The sequence below is a fragment of the Oncorhynchus mykiss genome, chromosome 24 (genome assembly GCF_013265735.2).
Source record: "Oncorhynchus mykiss isolate Arlee chromosome 24, USDA_OmykA_1.1, whole genome shotgun sequence".
Taxonomy (NCBI): Eukaryota; Metazoa; Chordata; class Actinopteri; order Salmoniformes; family Salmonidae; genus Oncorhynchus; species Oncorhynchus mykiss.
Genome location: NC_048588.1, coordinates 15,623,944 through 15,650,851, shown reverse-complemented (window position 1 = coordinate 15,650,851; position 26,908 = coordinate 15,623,944). Strand labels below are relative to the sequence as shown.

Genomic DNA, 26,908 nt, shown 5'->3' with positions numbered 1-26,908 from the left:
GTGAGACGCAGAGTAGGTGAACGGATGATCTCCACATTTGTGGTTCCAACCGTGAAGCATGGAGGAGCAGGTGTGATGGTGTGAGGTGGTGACACTGTCTGTGATTTATTTAGAATTCAAGGCACACTTTACCAGCATAGCTACCACAGCATTCTGAAGCGATACACAATCCCACCTGGTTTGCGCTTAGTGGGACTATAATTTGTTTTTCAACAGGACAAATAGACAAGGGCTATTTGACCAAGGAGATTGATGGAGTGCTACATCAGATGACCTGGCCTCCACAATCACCCGACCTCAGCCCAACTGAGATGGTTTGGGATGAGTTGGACTGCAGAATTAAGGAAAAGCAGCCAACAAGTGCTCAGCATATGCGGGAACTCATTCAAGACTGTTGGAAAAGCAGTCCTCATGAAGCTGGTTTAGAGAATGCCAAGGGTGTGCAAGGCTGTCATCAAGGCAAAGGGTGGCTACTTTGAAAAATCTCAAATATAAAATATATTTTGATTTGTTAAAACACTTTTTTGGTTACTACATGATTCCATATGTGTTATTTCATAGTTTTGATGTCATCTTCACTACTATTCTACAATGTAGAAAATTGTAGAAGGGAAGTAGAATTGTTTGTTTACTCTACTGGTCAATGTTTGACAGACACTGTTTCACAATAGAAAGGTGCCTGTCTGTCTCTCTCTAAGTTACAGCAACTGTTTAATTTCTGCTTCTAGGGCTTCACAGTTGAATAGAAAGCTAATAAGGCCCCGTGGAGAGTGCATTCGCAAGCCGTCTCCCCCTCCTGGCCACAGGTTTATGCAATTAAGTAAACTCCACAGCAACTTCAAAATGAAATGTGCTATATTTTTGTCCTTTGTAGGTCCAATGTAATTTTTACACCATTACCACTATGTTTATTGGCATAAAATATAATCACATCTTAATATGACCATAAATGTCCTATACACTTCATTATTATCACCTGCATACACGTACTGTGCGCTGGAGCTGCTTCTGGCTCTGACTTTCTGCTTGTTCTTGCCCTTCTGAGTGTACCTACGCAAAACAGTTTTGAAGTACCACTATTCACCACTAGATGTCACAACTACTTACTTTTGAAAAACAACCAGTTTTTTAGGGAAATATCAGTATGAGATCAAATAATTATTTTACCTCCTAGTGAAGCATTCTTCCGTGATATGTCACAAAAGCTGAAAAAACAACAACAAAAGAAAACAAAAATAAGCATCTTAGGTACATGTTATAAATACTAATCAAAATGTATGAATTCTAACACATTAGTGATGGGTCCAATTCATTCAAACTTCTCCAGTACTGAGAGTTAAAGCCTTGAAATAAAAGAAGACAAAAACGAAGGAAAAGCAATTGGCTAGGTAGTGCTCTGTTTCAGCTGTCGTGGGCAGCCTGTCTGTCTGGAGGAGGTGCTTTCCTTGAGTGCCGTGTATACAGGGACCTTTGAAATGTTTGGATCCCTTTTTTGTCAATTTAATTGGTGGTTTCAAATGTAAAATGTGTGTGTGTGTGTGTGTGCGTGCGTGCGTGTGTGTGTGTGTGTGCGTGCGTGCGTGTGTGTGTGTGTGTGTGTGTGTATGCACCCAGCAGTATGTATAGCCATACTTATTGAGAAGGATGCCTTAAGGAGGCCCTGAGCAAAGACTACCTACCATGTCTTGTTATGTAACGCATGCTACATTGTTAATGTACAGACAACTATACTTGAAAAGGACAGTGGTGAAAAAAGTACTCAACTGTCATACTTGACTAAAAGTAAAAGTCACACAGTATAGTACTACCTGAGTAAAAGTCTAAAAGTATCTGGTATTAATGTAGTAAAAAGTACTAAATGTTCAAAGTTGAGTAAAAGTACAAAGTAAAAGTAAATGCTATACAATTCCTTATATTAAACAAACCATACCTCACAATATTTTTTTTTACGGACAGAGAGGGGCACATCCCAACACTTACATAATTTACAAACATAGTATTTGTGTTTAGTGAGTCCGCCAGATAAGAGGCAGTAGGGATGACAATGCTTTATATTAGTAGGTGCGTGAACTGGACCATAATTCTGTCCTGTCTCAGCATTCAAAATGTAACAAGTACTTTTTTGTGTCAGGGAAAATGTATGGGAGTAAAAAGTACATATTGTCTTTAGGAATGTAGTGGAGTAAAAGTAAAACAGTAAACTAAAGTACAGGAACCCAAACTAACAACTTAAGTAGTACTTTAAAGTATTTTTACTTAGGTATTTTACAGCACTGGAAAAAGATGTGTATAAACTAAAATATTACAATAGGGAAACCAGTAAATCAACGATAAACCAAACAATGTTATACTAAAGATATGTGAGCTTTTGAACCCAAGGTTGTGTCCCAGATGGCACCCTATTCCCTACATTGTGACCATGGTCCATGGTCAAAAGAAGTGCACTATATAGGGAATAGGGTGCCACTTGGGAAACAGTCCAACTCTCAGACACATGCTCCATGCATCCTGTAGGACCTGTAGAGTAGACAGAGTAGACGTCCAAAGCATCTTTTGATCTCCTGGGTCCTTGAGGACATGTTTAAGAAGACATAAAACACTGCAGAGGAGGGTTGAGGGATTTTCAGACCTGACCCGGGAGAAATCATTTGCTCCTAGCACGCATCGCCCCTGGTTTTGACGCAGAGATGAACATAGGAGATTCATTTAGACTAACAGAGTTTGTCATGATGAACGGAGGGAGCGCAGGGCCTAGCTGACTAAACCAGACAGCTCTTCTAAAAACATACAATCCTCTCACACAACCCCGGGTTAAGCAAAGAGAGAAACAGTCACAACGGCTGACATGGAGATAGTGCACACACAGACACAGACACAGACACAGACACAGACACAGACACAGACACAGACACACAGACACAGACACAGACACAGACACAGACACAGACATAGGGCTTGATTCAATCAGATTCACGCTAGCCGACACCCACATAGCTGGTGTTTTGACGGGATAGAGGTGGAACCGCGTTAGAGCTGTCAAATCCACAAGCGGTTCCCGGCATAGCTATCGTGGACGTTGGCTGCACGGTCATATTAGTACACCCTTAGAACAAAAGGTGTTATCTAGAACCTAAAACGATTCTTCGACTGTTCCCATTTTGAGAACCCTTTAAAGAACCCTTTTGGGTTCAATGTAGATCCCTTTCCCCAATGGGTTCTACATGGAACTTAAACGACTTCTACCTGGAACCAAAAGGGTTCTACCTGGAACTAAAAAAGGTTCTCCTATGGGGACCGTCAAAGAACCCTTTTGGAACCCTTTTTTCAGAGGTTGAAAAGTATAAATCATTTATAATTCCTTATATTAAGCAAATCTATGGACAGCCAGGAGCACACTCCAAGACTCAGACATCATTTACAAATTAAGCATTTATGCTTAGTGAGTCCCCCAGATCAGAAGCAGTATAGGGAGGACCAGGGATGTTCTCTTGATAAGTGTGTGAATTGGACCATTTTCCTGTCCTGCTAAGCACTCAAAATGTAACAAGTTTTTGGGTGTCAGGGAAAATGTATGGAGTAAAAGTACATTATTTTCTTTAGGAATGTTGTAAAGTAAAAGTAAAAGTTGTCAAAAACATATAGTAAAGTACAGACACCCCAAAAAATGAAGAAGTACTTTAAAGTATTTTTAGTACTTTACATCACTGACCTTTTCCAAAGTGTTGGAATTCCATGCAGCTGTGTTTATAAGTTCGAACACTGGAATGTGGGATATAATCTAGGCCTACACCTTGATTAGGTTGATAGAAATCCTCATTATTTTGTTTAATGATTTTCAATTTGAGCATAATTATTTATATATAGCCTAGGTCTATTATTTATACATATTATTTATATATAGACTACACTTTACATATAACCTAGGCCTCACCACGATAAATCCACGATAATTGAGAATTTCAATAAGCATTTTTCTGTACCCCTGTCAACAGCTCTGCACCCCCCACAGCAACTTGCCCAGCCTCCCCATTTCCCCTTCACCCAAATCAAGATAGCTGATGTTCTGAAAGAGCTGGAAAATCTGGACCCCTACAAATCAGCTGGGCTAGACAATCTGGACACTCTCTTTCTAAAATTATCTGTCGCAATTGTTGCAACCCCTATTACTAGCCTGTTCAACCTCTCTTTCGTATTGTCTGAGATCCCCAAAGATTGGAAAGCTGCCGCAGTCATCCCCTTCTTCAAAGGGGGAGACACTCTAGACCCAAACCGTTACAGACCTATGTCTATCCTACCCTTCCTTCCAAGATCTTCGAAAGTCAAGTTAACAAAAAGATCACCGACCATTTCGAATCCCACCGTACCTTCTCCGACTCTGTCAATCACTGCATTCTTATCGGCAGACTCAACAGCCTCGGGTTCTCAAATGACTGCCTCGCCTGGTTCACCAACTACTTCTCAGACAGACTTCAGTGTGTCAAATCAGCGGGCCTGTTGTGCGGACCTCTGGGAGTCTCTATGGGGGTGCCACAGGGTTCAATTCTCGGGCTGACTCTTTTCTCTGTATACATCAATGATGTCGCTCTTGCTGCTGGTGATTCTCTGATCCACCTCTATGCAGACGACACCATTCTGCATACTTCTGGCCCTTCTTTAGACACTGTGTTAAAAAACCTCCAGATGAACTTCAATGCCATACAATACTCCTTCCATGGCCTCCAACTGTTTTTAAATGCAAGTCAATCTAAATGCATGCTCTTCAACCGATCGCTGCCCACACCTGCCCGCCTGACTAGCATCACTATTCTGGACGGTTCTGACTTAGAATATGTGGACAACTACAAATACCTAGGTGTCTGGTTAGACTGTAAACTCTCCTTCCAGACTCACATTAAGCATCTCCAATCCAAAATTAAATCTAGAATCAGCTTCCTAATTTGCAACAAAGCATCCTTCACTCATGCTGCCAAACATACCCTCGTAAAACTGACTATCCAACCGATTCTTGATTTCGGTGATGTCATTTACAAAATAGCCTCCAACACTCTACTCAGCAAATTGGATGCCGTCTATTACAGTGCCATCCATTTTGTCACCAAAGCCCCATATACTACCCACCACTGCGACCTGTATGCTCTCGCTGGCTGGCCCTCACTTCATATCCGTCGCCAAACCCACTGGCTCCAGGTCATCTATAAGTCTCTGCCAGGTAAAGCCCCGCCTTATCTCAGCTCACTGGTCACCATAGCAGCACCCAGCCGTAGCACGCACTCCAGCAGGTACATTTCACTGGTCACCCCCAAAGCCAATTCCTACTTTGGCCGCCTTTCCTTCCAGTTTTCTGCTGCCAATGACTGGAATGAAGACTCATATCTCTTTCACTAACTTTAAGCATCAGCTGTCAGAGCAGCTTACAGATCATTGCACCTGTACATAGCCCATCTGTAAATAGCCCACACAACTACCTCATCCCCATATTGTTTTTTGTTTGTTTGTTTTTTGCTCCTTTGCACCCCAGTATCTCTACTTGCACATTCATATTCTGCAGATCTATCAATCCAGTGTTTAATTGTTCAATTGTAATTATTTTGCCACTATGGCCTATTTATTGCCTTACCTCCCTAATCTTACTACATTTGCACACACTGTATATAGACACTTCTATTGTGTTATTGACTGTACGTTTGTTTATCCCATGTGTAACTCTGTGTTGCTGTTTGTGTCGCACTGCTTCGCTTTATCTTGGCCAGGTCCCAGTTGTAAATGAGAACTTGTTCTTAACTGGCCTACCTGGTGAAATAAAGGTGAAATAAAAAAACTAAAAAACTTTCTTGTTCTGAACTTCTAACGTGGAACTGGTGTTACTTCGTTACAATCACAAGAGCAGCTGCTCACCAATGTGACAGCTCCAACGCAGTTACACCCCCAAAACATCAGCTCTGCGGGTGTCAGCTATCACCGGTTAATGCTTTATCTGATTGAATCCGGGTCATTTACAAAACGACAGAAGTTTAAAAAGATATTGGTTCACTGTGTACTACATAAACATACGCACATAGTTCTATTCAATAGCTTGCATGCAGGCATGCACTTACATGCACCCATGCAAACGCACATTCACGTGTTCACACACACATCTCACAACACGCCATCCCTGCACATTGATGGGGTATCAATGTCACCAGTACGCTAACAGTGTGGGCGTCCCATGTTGCTTTCTTCACTGTCTAGTGTCTGTCTCCTCTAGTCCAGGTGTTTCTGTGTATCGACGACTCTCAACGCTTCTCTTCCCTCGAGAACAAAGACTTAAGTACCCGGGAAGTCTTTTGAAATACATTTTAGATGACCACTGACAAGTTAATCGCACCCAATAAAAATGGAGGGAACCAGCTAAGTGTTGCATGACAAATGACCTCCCTTATGCCACGTATATAGAGCAGAGAGCAACACAAAGAAGAGAGGGGTTAGGAAAGTAGTCCCATCATCCAAAGGCTAACCAGAACCAAACCATATTCAATTACTATACTAAAAGAAACGCAGTGTGCGTCCCAAATCACACCCAACTCCCTATATAGGCCCCATAGAATGACAATGCCCCCATCCACAGGGCACGAGTGGTCACTGAATGGTTTGATGAGCATGAAAACAATGTAAACCATATGCCATGGCCCTCTTAGTCACCAGATCTCAATCCAATTTAACACTTATGTGAGATTCTCGAGCGATGCCTGAGACAGCATTTTACACCACCATCAACAAAACACCAAATTATGGAATTTCTCATGGAAGAATGGTGTCACATCCCTCCAATAGAGTTCCAGACACGAGTATAATCTATGACAAGGCACATTGAAGCTGTTCTGGCTCGTGGTGGCCCAATGATGACAAGGAAGAGGACAAGGAAGATGTGTCGTTTTAAAAGGAGTCTAAGGAAGGGGCCATCAAGTTAAAGGGGGATTCTGGGATGCTGGAGGCTCCCTGGGAGGTCCAAGCAGCACAGCACGCACACACAGTGTGTGGAGCAGGCCTAGCCCCATGGCTTCTGTAATGTCGGAGGGCCAAACTAAGGTCCCATGTCTCCCTTGTCACATGGCTGGGGATCAGAGAGCGGTGGACAGGAGGAGATGTTACAGTGTGTGTGTGTGTGTGTGTGTCACAGTGTGTGTGTTGTGTAAGTAAGTGTGTGTGTCGTGTTAGTGAGACTATGGGGTTTGCTTGACCGGATCCTGAATCGGACAGCACTTGATGCCTACATACTGAACACGAGTGAGAGCCAAGAGAGCTACTAAACTGGACTAAACACACCAATTAACTCTGGCACTAATGTCTAGTAGCACTGCCATGAACTGAGCGCTAACAGTCCAAACCCCATCTCACGTCAAAGCTTGAAGGGCTTACCTCAGAAGAACAGAGGGCATAGCACTTTTGACTTTTCTAATAATAACACTAGCTAAGGATCTTATGATGGTGATGCGATAGAGTACTGATGGCAATACCACCAAATATGTGAATTGTTTTAAAGAGACATGTACAGTTGTGCTTATTTGCATAGCGGATTATATGAGTGGTTCTGTTGAGTGACCTTTCCCTTTTTCTCTCACAGCTTAGATGTAGGCCTCTTTACACTTCAGAGACTAGCTAACTAAAATCAGCTTCATGAGTTACGTGATCAGTCTGCTCATTCGGTTCACAATCAACATTGAGCTGCTCCAACTAGAACAAACAAAGGATTGCAAGTAACAGGATACCAATATATTCAACATTTTGTCTCCCTACACAGATTGGTCATGATCAGAGCCATATACACAGCTCAAAAAAATAAAGGGAACACTTAAACAACACAATGTAACTCCAAGTCAATCACACTTCTGTGAAATCAAACTGTCCACTTAGGAAGCAACACTGATTGACAATACATTTCACATGCTGTTGTGCAAATGGAATAGACAACAGGTGGAAATTATAGGCAATTAGCAAGACACCCCCAATAAAGGAGTGGTTCTGCAGGTGGTGACCACAGACCACTTCTCAGTTCCTATGCTTCCTGGCTGATGTTTTGGTCACTGTTGAATGCTGGCGGTGCTTTCACTCTAGTGGTAGCATGAGACGGAGTCTACAACCCACACAAGTGGCTCAGGTAGTGCAGCTCATCCAGGATGGCACATCAATGCGAGCTGTGGCAAGGTTTGCTGTGTCTGTCAGCGTAGTGTCCAGAGCATGGAGGAGCTACCAGGAGACAGGCCAGTGCATCAGGAGACGTGGCGGAGGTCGTAGGAGGGCAACAACCCAGCAGCAGGACCGCTACCTCCGCATTTGTGCCAGGAGGAGCAGGAGGAACACTGCCAGAGCCCTGCAAAATGACCTCCAGCAGGCCACAAATGTGCATGTGTCTGCTCAAACGGTCAGAAACAGACTCAATGAGGGTGGTATGAGGGCCCAACTTCCACAGGTGGGGGTTGTGCTTACAGCCCAACACCGTGCAGGACGTTTGGCATTTGCCAGAGAACACCAAGATTGGCAAATTCGCCACTGGCGCCCTGTGTTCTTCACAGATGAAAGCAGGTTCACACTGAGCACATGTGACAGACGTGACAGAGTCTGGAGACGCCGTGGAGAACATTCTGCTGCCTGCAACATCCTCCAGCATGACCGGTTTGGCGGTGGGTCAGTCATGGTGTGGGGTGGCATTTCTCTGGGGGGCCGCACAGCCCTCCATGTGCTCGCCAGAGGTAGCCTGACTGCCATTAGGTACCGAGATGAGATCCTCAAACCCCTTGTGAGACCATATGCTGGTGCAGTTGGCCCTGGGTTCCTCCTAATTCAAGACAATGCTAGACCTCATGTGGCTGGAGTGTGTCAGCAGTTCCTGCAAGAGGAAGGCATTGATGCTATGGACTGGCCCGCCCATTCCCCAGACCTGAATCCAATTGAGCACATCTGGGACATCATGTCTCGCTCCCTCCACCAACGCCACGTTGCACCACAGACTGTCCAGGAGTTGGCGGATGCTTTAGTCCAGGTCTGGGAGGAGATCCCTCAGGAGACCATCCGCCACCTCATCAGGAGCATGCCCAGGCGTTGTAGGGAGGTCATACAGGCACGTGGAGACCACACACACTACTGAGTCTCATTTGGACTTGTTTTAAGGACATTACATCAAAGTTGGATCAGCCTGTAGTGTGGTTTTCCACTTTAATTTTGAGGGTGACTCCAAATCCAGACCTCCATGGGTTAATACATTTGATTTCCATTGATAATTTGTGTGTGATTTTGTTGTCAGCACATTCAACTATGTAAAGAAAAAAGTATTTAATAAGAATATTTCATTCATTCAGATCTAGGATGTGTTATTTTAGTGTTCCCTTTATTTTTTTGAGCAGTGTATTTATTATTATAAACCGGGTGGCTTGAGCCCTAAATGCTGATTGGCTGAAAGCCATGGTATATCAGACCGTATACCACGAGTATGACCAAATATTACCTTTTACTGTTCTAATTCCGTGGGTAACCAGTTAATAGTAGCAATACGGAACCTCAGGGTTTGTGGCATATGGCCAATATACCACGGCTGACGGCTGTATCTAGGCACTCCGCGTTGCATCGTGTGTAAGAACATCCCTTAGTCGTGGTATATTGGCCATATACCACACCCCTCGTGTCTTATTGCTTAAATATATATTGAATGAAATACATTGCTCTGGCAGAGATGTAACGTGGTCATTTGTACAAGTCCAGTACCTCCACACTTAGATAGGAATGTGAACCTTGCCTCTTCACTGCCTCTGCCTGAGTCTGAAGCTAAACAACCTAGTGGGTCTCAACTGAGATTTGTAGCATGACACCCTCGGCTAGCTGACAGCCAGGGCTCAGTGTTTCATCTGCTTCGGACAGCTCTGAACCATGTGTATAAACTGTCCATTTGCCTTGACAGAAGGCCAGAAGATGTCAACTGCACTTGAGTTACTTTCCCCATGTGGGGTGAGCCCCAGTATGGGTGAGCCCCAGTTTCTCCTCTTATCCAAATGTTTTCCCATACTGGTCATCAATGGCTCTGTTTTGGTTTGTGATTTGTATGTAAGCAGGGCTATTCAGCGCCTTTGCAAATGTCAAGGCAGTAGCTTCATCATTAAATATTGTCAATGGGAATGACAACTTATGAGAAGTATATGAAAACATAGGAATTATATGATGATTTATTATACAGCAGGGATCATCATCTAGATTCAGCTGTGGGATGATTTTCTTCTTAAGCGGATGGTCGGGGGGCCGGAACATAATTACTAATAAGTTGTAGATTGCAAATGAACCCCAAGAAGCCCAAACAGATATAATATTTGACTAAAACTTAATCATTTCAAACCTTGCATTTGTATACGATCACTTTTCTCTCTATTATGCGTGGGAATAATTGAGAACAAATTTACAAAAATGTAATCCATTGGAACTGATTTCTTGGTGTTTTTACAGTACAGTGCATTCGGAAGGTATTCAGACCCCTTGACTTTTTCCACATTTTGTTACGTTACAGCCTTATTCTAAAATGTATTAAATACTGGTTTGTTAGAAATTGTTGCAAGTTTATATTTAAAAAAGTAAGTGAGTAATTTGTTGAAGCACCTTTGGCAGTGATTACAGCATTGACTCTTCTTGGCACAAGCTTGGCACACCTGTATTTAGGGAGTTTCTCCCTTTCTTCTCTGTGCTTAGGGTTGTTGTACTGAGCACTCTGGAGCAGGTTTTCATCAAATCAAACTTTATTTGTCACATGCGCTGAATACACCAAGTGTAGACCTTACCGTGAAATAGTTACTTACAAGCCCTTAAACAACAGTGCAGTTCAAGAAGAGTTAAGAAAATATTTACCAAATAAACTAAAGTAAAAAATGTAAAATAATCAAAAGTAACACAATAACAACAATAACGAGGCTAAATACAGGGGATACTGGTACCGAGTCAGTGTGCGGGGGTACAGGTTAGATGAGGTAATTTCTACATGTAGGTAAGGGTGAAGTGACTATACATAGATAATAAACAGCGAGTAGCAGCAGTGTACAAAACAAATGGGGAGTGTCAATGTAAATAGTCCGGTGGCCATTTGATTAATTGTTCAGCTGCAGCGCCAGCTGTGCCATCAGAGTCCCTGGGTTCGCGACCAGGCTCTGTCGTAACCGGCCGCGACCGGGAGGTCCGTGGGGCGACGCACAATTGGCCTAGCGTCGTCCGGGTTAGGGAGGGCTTGGTCGGTAGGGATGTCCTTGTCTCATCTCGTACCAGCGACTCCTTTGGCGGGCCAGGCGCAGTGAGCGCTAACCAAGGTGGCCAGGTGCACGGTGTTTCCTCCGACACATTGGTTGGCTTCCGGGTTGGATGCACGCTGTGTTAAGAAGCAGTGCGGCTTGGTTGGGTTGTGTATCGGAGGACGCATGACTTTCAACCTTCGTCTCTCCCGAGCCTGTACGGGAGTTGTAGCGATGAGACAAGATAGTAGCTACTACAACAATTGGATACCATGAAATTGGGGAGAAAAAGGGGTAAAATAAAAAATAAAAATAAATAAAATTGTCCAGCAGTCTTGGGGGTAGAACTGTCAAGGTCCTACAATCCTATAGTGTAACATCCGTGTCATCTGACCACTTCCAAATTGAACGAGTCACTGGTACTTCCTGCTTTCGTTTTTGCTTGTAAACAGGAATCAGGAGGGTAGAATTATGGTCAGATTTGCCAAATGGAGGGCGGGGGAGAGCTTTGTATGTATCTCTGTGTGTGGAGTAATGGTGGTCTAGAGTTTTTTTTCTTCCTTTGGTTGCACATGTGACATGCTGGTAAAAATTTGGTAAAACTGATTTAAGTTTGCCTGCATTAAAATCCCCGGCCACTAGGAGCGCCGCTTCTGGATGAGCATTTTCTTGTTTGCTTATGACCTTATAGAGTTGGTTGAGTGCGGTCTTAGCGCTAGCACCAGTCTGTGGTGGTAAACAGACAGCTACAAATAATATAGATGAGAACTCTCTTGGTAGATAGTGTGGTCTACAGCTTATCATAAGGTACTCTACCTCAGGCGAACAATACCTCGACTACTTTAATATTAGACAATGCGCACCAGCTGTTATTGACAAAAAGACACACACACCCCTCGTCTTACCAGACGTAGTTTCTGTCACGCCCTGGTCTTAGTATTTTGTGTTTTCTTTATTATTTTGGTCAGGCCAGGGTGTGACATGGGTTTTTTATGTGGTGTGTTTTGTCTTGGGGTTTTTCGTACGTATTGGGATTGTGGCTTAGTGGGGTTTTCTAGCATAGTCTATGGCTGTCTGGAGTGGTTCTCAATCAGAGGCAGGTGTTTATCGTTGTCTCTGATTGGGAACCATATTTAGGCAGCCATATTCTTTGAGTGTTTCGTGGGTGATTGTTCCTGTCTCTGTGTTTGTTTGCACCAGATAGGCTGTTTAGGTTTTCACGTTACGTTTGTTGTTTTTGTACTGTTCGTGTTTCTTCTTTATTAAACATGTATCAGAATAACCACGCTGCATTTTGGTCCGACTCTCCTTCGACGGAAGAAAACCCTAACCTCATGGCTTGGTTTTTGTTCTGACATGCACTGTCAACTGTGGGACCTTATATAGACAGTTGTGTGCCTTTCCAAAGCATGCCCAATCAATTACAGAAACATCAAGGATTATCAATGGAAACAGGATACACCTGAGCTCATTGTGTGTAGACTGATGTGTAACAAAAATAATGTAATCAATTTTAGAATAAGGCTGTAACGTAACAAAATTTGGTAAAAGGTGAGGGGGTCTGTATCACGACAGAAGGTGAGACCCAGATGCAGACACAAGAGGCAGACGGTGGGAGCTTAAGGTGTTTAATAATCCAAAAAGGTGTAGGCAAGAGGTTGTGGACAGGCAAAAAGTCAAAACCAATTCAGAGTCCAGGAGGCACAGAGTGGCAGACAGGCTCGAGGTCAAGGCAGGCAGGTACAGAGTCCAGAACAGGCAAGGGTCAAAACCGGGAGGACTAGAAAAAGGAGAATAGCACAGGCAGGAGTATGGAAGAAAACGATGGTTGACTTGAAGCATGCAAGATTAACTGGCACAGAGAGATAGGAAACACAGTGATAAATACACTGGGGAAAACAAGTGACACCTTTAGGGGGTGGAGACACTAACAAGGACAGGTGAAACAGATCAGGGTGGGGGGGACGGTCCGCTTGTCGACGTTACCTGGAGTTGGTCTTGAGAATATCTGCCCTGGCTCTTCTCTCGGTACGTCGACAGCGGCGGACAAACATCTGGGCCGAAGGTATGCTGACCTCCTGCTATTGTTCAGGGAAGAGTGGAGGCTGATACCCCATGGAGCACTCGAAAAGGGAGAGTCCCATGGCAGAACAGGGAAGGGTGTTCTGGGCGTACTACACCCAGACCAGTTGACGGCTCCAGGTAGTGTGGTGGGTTGAGACCAGGCATCTTAAGGTGTTCTCCAGGTCCTGATTGGCTTGCTATGACTGGCCATTTGATTGGGGATGGAATTCGGAGGATAGACTGGCTGATGCCCCAATAAGGGTGCAGAACGCCTTCCAAAACTGAGATGAGAATTGAGAACATTACATTACCCTCAGCAATGACATATCCCAGAAAAGCAATTGTAGAGTGGTGGGACTCACACTTCTCTGCTTTCACGAACAGTTGGTTCTCCAGGAGACGCTGAAGGACCTGCCTGACGTGAAGAACATGTTCTTGGGCAGACCGGGAAAAAATAAAAAACAGGACGTCATCAAGGTAGATGAACACAAAACGGTTGAGCATGTCCCGGAGCACATTGTTTACCAAAGCCTGAAAGACAGCAGGGGCATAGGTGAGTACAAACGGCATGACCTGATACTCATAATGTTCTCTGGCTGTGTTGAAGGCTGTCTTCCACTCATCCCCTTCACGTATCCGAACCAGGTGGTAGGCATTCCGAAGGTCCAACTTAGAAAAATAGTGGCCCCTGGACAGGTTCAAAAGCAGAGGAGAGGAGTGGTAAGGGGTAATGATGTTTTATGTTAATGGCATTCAGTCCCCTGTAGTCAATGCATGGATGCAGGGTCTTGTCCTTCTTCTCCACAAAGAAAAACCCTGCGCCGACAGGAGATGCAGACGGATGGACGGCCCCAGTAGCCAGAAACTCCTCTATGTACTCCTCCATGGCCTTGGTCTCCGGCCCGGATAGAGAATATAGCCGACCCCGAGCTGGTGTGGTGCCTGGGAGAAGATCAATGGCACAATCATAAGGACTGTGCGGGGGTAGGGAAGTTGCATGTGCCTTACTGAAAACATCAAGTAGGTCATGGTACTCAGGGGGAATGACAAGCATCCAAATCCTTGCTGACGTCCTGAGGAAGACATCTGGGGGAAGGCTGTGCTGCTTGAAGACAGTGGGAATGGCAAAATGGGCTCCAACCCATGATGGAGCTCGTGGTCCAGTCAATAACATGGTTATGTTTTTGGAGCCAGGAAAACCCCAAGGCAACAGGAACATGGGGAGATGCAATGAGGAGGAACTGTATGGTCTCACTGTGGTTACCGGAAATCCGTATTTGAATGGGCACAGTACAATGGGTGACTCCACCTATTGAGCGGCCATCCAGTGCCCTGGCATCCATGGGAACCGAGAGAGGTTGAATGGGTATACCTAGATCAGAAGCAATAGTAGCATCCATAAAACTTTCATCCGCCCCAGAGTCAATAAGCACTCGGAGAGACTTAGATTGGTCTCCCCACAGCACAAGCACAAAGAAAGGTGTGAGGATGATGAGAATTTGGGAACTCCCAGTATGACTGATCAAAGTATCCACCAGAGACAAGGGTTTCCTAACAGGGCATGTAGCTGTGTAATGTCCTGCCCCACCACAGTACAGACAACAGTTGGAATTGAGCCTACGTGAGCGTTCCCCAACCAATAAACTAGCTCTTCCTAAATGCATAGGCTCAGGAGAATCCAACTCACCCGTTGTTGATAATTCACGAGGGAGCTCAGGTGGCTTCGAATCCTCTCGAGAAAACTGGCTTCGTGAACTTCCGGATTCCTTCGAAGATGAGCGAGCCATAGCGGGTGAACCAGTGTGCCCGAGGCCAGACCTCTCACTCCTGCATTCCCTTAAGCGTCCATAAATCTTAATGGTTAGGGCGATGAGGGAGTCGAGATCTACCGGCAATTCCCGAGCAGCTAGCTCAAAAATAAGTGAGCACTGAGAAAGAAAGCCCCGACAGGTACCAGAATCTCCAGAATATCGCTCCGGAGGAGGTAAGCGGGGTTCTCGGGGAACCGGGTTAGGCTGTACCAACTCACCACTAAAAGGAAAAAATGCACTGGGAGGTTGGGGTCCCTCAGGGATGGCAGACAGCCTATGAGTTAACTCCTTAATTAGCTCCATAGTAGCCTTAAACCCTTGGTCGTGGCATTCTGTCAGAGAACAAAGCCCTTCCAGAAGGTCCTGTAACAGCTCCTCATGTCTCCCAATGGTGGCTCCCTGCAAGAAGACAGCATGGTGAAGTCTGCTGGGTCTGTCATGGCCAGTTTGTACTATCATGACACAAGGCGAGACCCAGATACAAACACAAGAGGCAGATGGTGGGAGCTTGAGGTGTTTAATAATCCAAAATGGAGTAGGCAAGAGGTCGTGGACAGACAAAAGGTCAAAACCAGTTCAGAGTCCAGGAGGTACAGAGTGGCAGACAGGCTCGTGGTCAAGGCAGGCAGAATGGTCAGACATGCGGGTACAGAGTCCAGAACAGGCAAGGGTCAAAACTGGGAGGACTAGAAAAAGGAGAATAGCAAAAGGAGTATGGGGAAAACCGCTGGTTGACTTTAAACATACCAGACGAACTGGCACAGAGAGACAGGAAACACAGGGATAAATACACTGGGGGAAAACAAGCGACACCTGGAGGGGGTGGAGACACTAACAAGGACAGGTGAAACAGATCAGGGTGTGACTGTCTGAGTACTTTCCGAATGCACTGTATTTTACCCCCCCCCCCCTCCACCCTCCAAAAATAAAATTCTCAGAAAAACTGTGTGGCCAAATAAAACCACCCGCTGGCCAAATTCCACCTGTAGGTCACCAGTTGGGAAACACTGTCATACAGTATAATCATCTGCACTTCATATTCAATATTTGGGCTAATGTTCACCAGAGAGAATACTGGAGTTTGTAATTTATCACTTGGCAAAATATCTATAAATGCATCCTAAAGTGAATAGGATTGTCAGAAATTGGGGGAAAATAGAAAGTTAACTTCTTATAATTGTCAACCTCATTATCTGTGATAACCTTTGACTGCATTTAAAATGTTTTTCAACAAAGCAGAACTTCTACATTAATTGGCCTTTGGGAATTTATGCTTGTTTTAATCCAACCACACATTTATTTGGACTCAACTTTACCTCCCAAATTAAGGATACTTAATTTTTGACATTCAAACAACCTAATAGTGTGTGTCACTTAAAATGGAAATAAACAAAAATGTTATGAAGTCTTCTTTGAAAAAAATAGTAGGGTTAAAGCTTATTTTGAGGTTGTTGTTTCAAGGTAGACCAGCCTGCTTGTGGTTGGACTGAAACCAGAGGAGGCTGGTGAGAGGAGCTATGGGAGGAAGGCTCATTGTAAAGACTGGAATGGATTAAATGGAACAGTATCAAATCAAAACAAATCAAAGTGTATTTGTCACGTGCGCCGAATACAACAGATGTCGACCTTACAGTGAAATGCTTACTTACAGGCTCTAACCAATAGTGCAAAAAAGGTATTAGGTGAACAATAGGTAGGTAAAGAAATAAAACAACAGTAAAAAGACAGGCTATATACAGTAGCGAGGCAATAAAAGTAGCGAGGCTACATACAGACACCGGTTAGTCAGGCTGATTGAGGTAGTATGTACATGTAGATAAGGTTAAAGTGACTATGCATATATGATGAACAGACAGTAGCAGTAGCGTAAAACATGGAAACCACATTTATTCCATTCCAGCCATTACAATGAGCAGGTCTTCCTATAGCTCCTCCCACCAGCCCCCTTAGATTGAAACACCTCCTAGAGCACCAAGAAGGGTTAGGGTTATAAATAAAATTAAAAATGATAAGTAATCTTAAATCAGAAGATATTGATTATATGAATAATACCATTTGATACTAGTTGGTACATTACCTATTGGAACTGCACACACAATCCATTATTGAAGGTTTACCAAAATGAACAGTCAAGGGACACTTGAGCTGTGACAATTGGGACATGGTGTGTGTGTCTCTGTAACATCCTTAACATTTAACGATGAACATTTAAAGTTAACGTGATGTAACAGGGGCGTAACATTAGCCCCCTCTACAGTTAATCTGCCCCATGTTTGGGCACTTCCGGTTTCCCATGATGCACCATGGCCATAGAGTGGAGCCTGGGGGAAAGAGAGATGGATCTATAGAGAGAAAATAGTCTCTTTCACTTCCTGTGTGAGCAGCCAAACAGAACCATGGGTGGCAAATTTAGGCAAACCCCTGGTTCTGACTGGCTGCTCACACAGGAAGTGTAAGTGACTATTCTCTCCCTGTAGATCCAGCTGGTCCGACCGGCTCTCTATCCCCCAGACTGGCCAGTGGAGGGGAAAGGATCAGTCCAATTGGAATCTGAGTAATGGTGGGTGATGGGCACACATACAGTATATCAGGGTAAGTGGGGGAAATAGCCTCTGTGTGCTAGCTAGCACTGTGCTAACTGCTAAACTAAAACTAATAGGCATCTAAGGACTGTAGTAGTAATAAGAACAAATCCACCACTCTATCTCCGCCATTTTGACTGCACACAAATTAGCAACGAGAGGCACAGGCTGCAAGATTGAACAGTCTGTAAGGTGATTTCAACTAATTAATTATGTAATCCTTGATTTAGAAAAATATGACACATGCACACCTTACGGAGTGTGGCTATAAAGAGAAAGAAGACAGCAATGAGAGAGGGAGAGAGCATGTCCCCTCCTCTTTTGTTGTTTATTAGCCGAGACCCCTTTCTCTCTCACCCACTGCCAATTACACGGGAAAATGTTTTCCCAAGGAAAGAAAAACCCTGACTCCGTCCGACATAAATCAGCCAGTGGACTACTCTGTATGCTGTGACATCAACGCTCACCCTAGTTATACAATATCACAAAGACACAACTCCAGCTATACATGCAGTGTCCTATTTTAACCTCACACCCCAATTTAAGTCCATGTCACAAAACATAAAAACTATTCTGAAACCATAAGAGGCGGAGTGGTGTCAAACCTCTAAATAATACAATGTCTGTATGGAAGTATATCAGAGAGGGCAAAGGTCAACTAAATTAGTGTAAACAACTCATTACAGAGCTCCGTCTACTTCCATACAGTCAGATGGAATAGATGGAGTGAACATGTACACTCATACAACATTGTATAAATGTTAGGAACATCAAAGAGTTTAGAGTAAAATTGGCAGATATATGAAAATATCCCATTGTTATGTACTGCATTGGTAATGTCAAATTCGTTAGAGATGCGTAACTGGTTCTGAATAGGCATCAACCAACAATATCATATACAGTTAGTGTATATCCATCCAATCATGATAATGACTAAAACATCTGCTATTCTAATTGCTGAAAATCGAAGAAAAAAAATACATATCCTACAAAAAAACGTAGGGTTTAGAAGTCAAAATGTCAGGTAACCTTTAATTTTTTTTATTTCACTGATATTTGAATGAAGCCTATGTTTTTCTGCTATAAATAAATAACAATGTGTAGGTAAAATAGTGGTATACCTCCATGAAGCAAACTATTATATTCTAAGGATGCTCCTAGAAATGTCATACTCACATCCTGAATTTTTTTGCAACTACTGCACTTCGTGCTTGTCTACTCAGGGCCAAAGGTCAATGACATGTTCATTCATCATACATGTCTTTTTCTTAAAGTTTCTGGTTTAATTTGATATCGAAATAACGAATTAAAATGGTTCAAAATAGACTATACAAATACGACTTGTGAAAACAAGCTGATGTATGTATTGGAATTAATGTTTTGGCAACTGATGTTGTCATTATTCAAACCAAAATTATGACATTAGCAAGGATTACTAATGGACCCATCAAAGTCATAGGTAACCTGTTGACACGTGAATAAAAGGAAATGTCTATATCTTTTTGCTTAGTATTTCTCATAAACATCAATATAGTATAACTTCTAAACCAACAAATACTATAAGTTTCGGGCCAGAGAACAAAACGCCAAGGAATCGACGTATATAATATGGGAGTTTTTAAGGACGCTTGAACGTTGTCCCCCCAGCAACACCCAGCCCTGCACGAGCCCACCACAACTCCACTGGACTCCTGTTCCTAATTTCTACACCACGTGACGGTGGGAGTGAGTCAAATTTAAACTCCTTCAGAAACCCAACTCAATTCAGCTCCTATAAAAAAATTCAACCATTTTATAACAGAGGCATCTTCTATACCACGGCGAATGAGGTTTGTCCTTGTGGGACTAAGATTCCCTGAAGAAAAGCACAGCTAAAGGGGAGTACAGAGCAGAGGTCAAGTTCGTGTGAAGGGCAGAGCAATAACGTGGAGGTAAGAACGGCTACTTTTACATCACGTGTTATGTTTGTGAGTGCCAGTTACACAGAATTTAGTATGTGCCTTTGGTAATTTTACATTTAGCATATTTGTTGTTGGTCAATGGTCAATCCATTGCTTTTTCACTTTCATGAGGTAGGTAAATATATATTTACGAGGCTTTTGTGTAAACTTAGCATAGCCTATGCGTTAACACAGCCCGGCGTTGTGTTTATATGATGCAATGAATTTAAGGTCAATATTTACATGTTTTCCTAAATATGTTCTTCCCGCGCAAATGACTGATGTTTGGAGGACTGCGTTCGATCTTGGATGGACTGTATGTTCAATATAGAACAAAAGGCCTTCACGTGAACTCAAGAGGCTTTGGCCTTTTGGCGCCACATAACCAAGGAAAGATTACTGTCCCATTCAGCAAATTGGTTGACATAGCCATTTGAGATGGAAGACCATAGAAAACTGACTATTCTGTATGTTTGTTCCCTGACAAAAAACGTTAATATTAATTATATTGATTAATCATACAATAATGATGACAGGCCTATCGAAAAAAATGCATGTGTGCGTTCAATTATATTAGCCTATGATAATTACCCTATTAGTAAGCTATTAGTAATTGTAGTAGGCTATGTTCACAATAAAGAAATATTAAAACTATTATTCGTACAGTTTTTGTTCATTCATAAGTTAAATGGACGAACAAAAAACGAAAATCACCCCATTGACAAAGTAAATAAATTAAAGGCAACTAGTGTATTAAATGTCAGCCTATGATTTCAACAAACTGACAAATACAGTCAGCCTAGATGCAATTTATTGTGCTCAAAATGATACCAAAATCAAGCCATTTGTTAATTAGAATGCATATGAAAATATGTTATGAGCCAACAAATCATCAATAAGTCTCTAAAACCTGCCATTAACTGATAAAATGCATCACCCATGTCCAAACATTCAACAGACTCAAACAAGGACCACTGTCGTTTGATCATTCGATGCCTCCTCACCAGTCATATTTTGGCTGAGAAATATTGAAAGGGTTGAAAACGCATTGGGGGAAATGACAAACGGTCGCGGGAAGGACATTTAGGCTGTTCTCGTTCATTTGGTCATGTCACCAGTAAATATAAGTCAAACTCTCACCGACCAACCCGACCCGCCAACTTCTATTGTTGATTTATTGGTCTTTCAGCCTCGTGCTTCGACCCATTTACTCCAAAACCACAACCATATTTCACCTGAAAATGTATGAGCGTTTTAGCATCATTCTTTGACGGCTATTGCTGTTTTGAATGGAAACATGGTGTGCGAAATAACGGTCCAGAAATACCATCTATAACTGAATGGGTAGGCTATAGGCTAGTCCACTCGTCTTCACTGTTGTCCTCAGAGGTCATTTGCTGTTTTGAAAGGAAAACATGGCCTGCGAAATAACGATAAAGAAATCAAATATATAGCCTAACTGAACCAGACGATGGGTAGGCTATAGGCTAGTCCACTCGTCTTCATTGTGGCCTTGGAACAGAGGAGCCTCATTTCGAACCCAACAATCTCGATTTGGACATGGTTCACCTCACAGGTAACCCAGTTCCTCACATGTCTGTTTTCACAGTGACACCTGATTGACAAAGAGTCAGAGCAGATGTTTCAATGATCAAGTTGTGCTATTCTGAGTTGGTTGACAAAATAATATCTAGTAGCAAAGGTCTATCGGGTAAAATATGTATTATTCTCAGAATAGTTTATTTATGAAGCCTATATGTGTACTATATTATGCATATTAATAGCCTATAGGCCCTATCAAGCTCAATTTATAGGCAACACGTAGCATGGGGTTAGTATTTTTAAAGATGTAACCAATAGACAGTGGGATGGCGAAGGAGATGAGGTTGTATTCATGTCATACACCACGATTATTAGTCGAATAGTCGTTGGTGGAGATATTCTGGCTCCAGAGGAGCAGTGCATCGCGCTGTAAACTCTTCTCGTTGGTAGGGGAGCGACGTCAGGTCTGCGACGGTGAGAGGGAGGGAGAGGGGTGGAACGAGCCAAATAATTCTTTTTTGTGTTTCCAAGAAAAAATCACGCACCAAGTTCGTTCTCTCTAACGCTCAAACCGCACTGCTAACGCGCAGAGCATGCTACAGTTCAGTTCACGAGCTGTTGAATCACATCAAGGCAGGGTTAACACGGGCGCTCACGCGTGACCGGGAGTTTACTCGAGAACCGTTATACCGGAGAAAGATAAGCAAGTCTATTAAGATGAGATGCTGGACGACTTGCCCTAACTACGTCTCAATGGAACGTAACTTTCTGATATTTCCTTCGTGAAGACAGAAAATTACCATTTGGAAAATAAATGGATTCAAGCTTTTAATATTTCATGAGGTAATATAAAAATGTTATTGCCTATCTTCAGTGTAATCTGCCTGTCTACATGCTTTGTAAACAAGCTCAGGCATAGTAGAGTCAATCTGAAAACGGCGGAGTTGGATAGGCTCAGCTTCTTTAATGCGATTAGTGTTAGGATGTACTTTCTACTTTCTTTTTTTCACGCGTAATTTGACTGCCTTGATAGTGATGTTGAACGTGACAACGCTGTGTCTGTAGCCTATTTCAACAATACAAGCTAAAGCAGTAAACCGTTGTTGTATGTTGCGGTATAATATTATGGAGATGAATAACAGTATATGGTCACACGGTCTATAAAAAATGAAATTTTAACTGATATGAACATGTAGCCTATAGTCACATTTGAAAGTCACAATTTCTATACATTTCACCTATACCCAAAAAAGATATATGCTAAATAATAATTATTTTCACAATATGATTTTTAGGTTACTGTAAATATGACGAAAATCACAACAAGTTAAGAACAGATATTTACAATTTTTTTTTTTAAATGCCAGGAGAGAGCCCTTGTCTGAGATTGTACTTTTCTTTATGGATAGTAGCCTATATGCTGTGTAGAAATGACATGAAATGTCATATTAAACACCAAAATACCAGTCTGATGTATGTTTCAGGGCCCTGTGAAGGTATTCAGAGTTTATTGACATTAAAGTAATGAGAACTATGGATGCAAGGACTGACCATCCATTGTATTAAAATTATAGTTTTAACCATGTTTTGAGGCTATACAGTGTTTGTTAACATTTACATTGTATAGAAACATGGAGTAAAAAAACGTTTTATTTTAGGTTCTGATGGGGTAAGACAGTTGAACTAAGCTCATGAGGCATTTGTAAGTTATATCCTTCAAGAATCGATGGGTGTATTAAGTCCAAAATGGATGTAGCAACTATGGATTCATGCTTTAATATAGAACGTTAAACAAACAACAATTCTATCTGTTCAGTTTAAGATTAAAAAGACTGTCTTCTTATTAGAGTTATTATCCTTAAATAATGTTACAAATATTATTATTAGTATCATTAACCATTCAAAATGATAATGCAAATACTATTCATCTTATTCATATATTTTTTTATACAGGCCGATTGCCAGATAATGATTTTAGAATATGCTTTTAGAATTATATGATCACAAATTACAAACAAATAATGTTATCTACATATGGGAGTCTAAATAATGTCATTTTCATTTACATTAATATAAGAAATACCAAAATACAAAGCCCTCGAACAATGATGTGGGATGTCGCTAAAATGTGGACTATAATTCATATTTTATTTTTTATTTGTTCTAAACATTACATCCTGAGATGTTCTGTTAGGTAGGATACTGACATTTGTAGCCAATAAATAATAAACAGGCCTAATTTTGCGGAGGGAATCCAACATTAGAGAGCTGTTTTCCAGGTGAGAGATTTTACAGCACCATACTCACTTACTACTTTGGTACCATTACATTTTTGTTGTGATAGGTCAGTTTCACATTCATAACTATTTGCACTAACGGCGGGCCTTTTTTAAAAACCTTTATTTAACTAGGCAAGTCAGTTAAGAACAAATTCTTATTTTCATTGACAGCATAGGAACAGTGGGTTAACTGCCTGTTCAGGGGCAGAATGACAGATGTGTACCTTGTCAGCTCGGGGTTTTGAACTTGCAACCTCCTGGTTACAACACTCTAACCACTAGGCTACCCTGCCGCCCCTAAGCCCAAGGCTACGTGATGTGATTCTACTGACATAGCTGAGTTGTACCTGCCAGAGACAAACATACAACAACAAAGATGCAATGTACTGATGCACAGTCAGACCCCCTCCCCCCTCTCTCTGCAACACAATACCAGATGCATGAGACTGGCTTCTGCACAAAATGGCAGGTCAGGTTTGAATTTATGGCAGCTGTCTCAATAACATGCATCATATCTATATTTCAGACTGGGAGGCAAAAACACAGACACAGATACACAGACAGATACAGGCAAAGACACACACACACACACAAAATGTACTGAGATATAGATACAGTACATTGCATGCTCTCCCCTCCATTTACTGTCATGGTATTGCTCCTCATAAAAAACTCAGGAGTTGCCTAAAAGCAACAGTTGCTAATTGAGTTTGGCCAGCTCCCAGCATATCAGACTCACCACTGAGAATAGCCTCCCTACTGCACCCAGGGTATACACACACACACACACACACACACACACACTCACACTTACACTCACACTCACACTCACACTCACACTCACACTCACACAGGACAATCTGCCATGAATAGTTTAGTGGATTATATGTCTGGGAGTGACACAGATATAAACAGAGGGCTAGCTCAGTGTGTTTAGTTAAACAGGGTAAGTGAAAGGGCCCTGTTCAGGAGGGTAAAAAAGTACCACGGCTGATTTGCAGCGCGCCTTATCTTTATTCGCTTTAGCAAATGTCTGCGTTGGTTTACAGTTGGAGCCCCTTCTCTTTCATCCTGAGAGAGAGCACTCTAATTGTTTACATGCCTGAGATTAAGGGGGGGCTGGGGTGAGTGTAAAACTCTCCGAAATGTACACTGTAGACCTTTATATGTACTTCCAAAATGGCACCCTATTCCCCATATAGTGCACTACTTTTGAAAAGCGCCCATAGGACTAGTAGTTTACTATATAGAGAATCAGGTGCAATTTGGGACGTGGAGCTACAGTTTGAGTCTGTATGGTAAAATGGCTGGGGGAATGGTTGCTATGGGAGAGGAGAGGGCATTGTGAAACTGAACTGTATGGAGCAGACGAGGCTATACCAGGCTGTCTGTGTGTCTGTGTCTCTCATGAAAGATGTTTGTCTTTGAGATGGGTTTAGAGCCGTGAGAAAGCGAAGCTTAGTTGGTGACCTGGACTAATGGAATGAACAGTGTTTAGGAGCCGTTACATAAAACTATCCCGCCATAATGCTATAAGAGTAAATATTTAATCCAACTCTTCTGACGAACAATTAATCTTGACCCTGTGTGTTTTTTATTGTGGTCTCCAAGCATGCAGATTGAGTAATTAGCTTATGTCTAGAGTTTCTTATGATTTTCAAGTTAATATGAAAATATATATTAGGAATTTTATTTATCAAACTTAACGTCAGAGAATCAAAATGGCGATCGTACCAAAATAACAGAAATATAAGTATTCAATATGGCTGCTGGTCCACCCATCACAGAGTGCAGAGTGGAATGGGATTGTCCATTCTAGTAATTCTAATTCAATGGCCAGAATGTTGCTTGAATATTTATGATTACCTAATAGTTGTGTATTTATGATGACCTAACAAGCACAACAGTGTAGTTGTATGTGTGAACAACTTCACTTGAATGGGTCCAGTAATTTGAATTCTATGTGTGGAACAACCAAGTTTGCTCACTACTCTTCCATCTTTTCACATGAATGGAGAGCAGAGCTGAGGGTACAGTATGCAGTAGACAATTCAGACGCAGGTCCTCCTGTAAACTCACATGGAACCTCACTGCCAACCTAGATCAGCTCTATTTTGTATGAATGAGGGCCCATCATCATATTTGGGTCATTGTGACCAAATTCCCCCAATAGCACATGGCCCTTGCTGCAGTGATCCACCTTGAAATGACTTCGCCTACACAATTCAACAGATATTTCTATTAACAATAGTTAGTAGCTTGGGGACAAAACAGTGACCTGGTTTCCAAGAACGGAAAAATTAATTCCAAGAAATATCCCACAATGATAGAGCATGCCTGAATGAATGTAAAAAATATTTATATTCTCTCATTGCAAACATTTTTAGTTGAGTACGCACATTCAAGTGTGTATTAATGCAGTGCAAGAATGAGGCATTGACTTCTCTATCCTTGAAATGTCCCTGTAAGGTTTGAAAATATTGAATTAATTAGAAGCTTTCCAGTAAAATGTGTTCAATTTCCTTACAGTATTAATAGGGATAATTAATGTAGAAATACAAAATGAATAGCAATTGCTATACAAGTACATTATTTAAATGTACTTAATGTCAATTACTAGTTGAAAAAGTAAATAATAGCTAAATATTTAGCCATGATATAATATTAGACTACTTTTTTTTTGGGGGGGGGGGGGGGGGGGGGGGGTCAACTTTGTAGCTTGAAGGGATGTTACATTTTGTTCGTGCACAGTGAATTTCATTGGAACATATTTTGTCCAGTCCATTTTATGGAAATGTGATATATTTAAGTATTTTAAGAGACAGTGTAGTATTGGTATTGTAAGTCTGTTATTATCTGTATGTTTAAGTATTTTAAGAGGCAGTGTAATGTTGGTATTGTAAGTCTGTTAGTATCTGTAGAGATGCTTTGTTTTGTTTTAGTATTATAGTAAGTCTGTGTCACATATATTCTATTACATTACTATATAAGTTCTATATAAGTTCTATATGTAATTCTATGGTCCATGTATTGTAAGTCTGTGTATTGTAAGTCTGTGTATTGAACTGAAGCCGTTGTTCATCTCATAGAGATGCTCCAGGAGAAGGCCTCAGCTGTGACGGATGACAGTGTGACTGGGGTCCAATCTGGAGGGCCAGATCTCAGCCCTGACTCCTCACACTTGGGCCTGCCTACAACTCCTAGCACCCCCCAGGGCAATGAGCCAGACCAGGTAATCATGGGTATTGTAGGCTCTCAACACAGAGCCAGAACCACAACTGCAAAGGTTTTGTATGTTCAGAAGTTTCTTATTCTTGGAAATGGCCAAATGGGTATGTGTCCTTGCTCTCTGTCCTCTCTCTCTGAATGAACTGGTTTAACTTAAAAATGCAGATGGTATAATCTGAGTTGTCTATAAGCCCACAACAGGTTGCCAACCCTCATGGCTGTCTC

The 26,908-nt window shown here is 42.2% G+C and overlaps 1 protein-coding gene across 2 annotated transcripts in view; it reads left to right on the top strand.

Annotated features, from left to right (window-relative positions):
• The first annotated feature begins 19,364 nt into the window (after positions 1 to 19,364).
• Positions 19,365 to 26,908, top strand: part of LOC110503840 (T-box transcription factor TBX4-like) — a 32,405-nt gene continuing 24,861 nt past the window's right edge. The window contains exons 1-2 of one of the 2 annotated variants that reach the window (XM_036962006.1): positions 19,365 to 19,625; positions 26,545 to 26,687. In XM_036962006.1, coding sequence (XP_036817901.1) covers positions 26,547 to 26,687 — 141 coding nt within the window. In that variant the 5' untranslated portion in view covers positions 19,365 to 19,625; positions 26,545 to 26,546. Of the gene's footprint in view, positions 19,626 to 21,676; positions 22,020 to 26,544; positions 26,688 to 26,908 lie in introns of those variants that run through there. The other variant, XM_021582394.2, reaches the window with a different exon arrangement.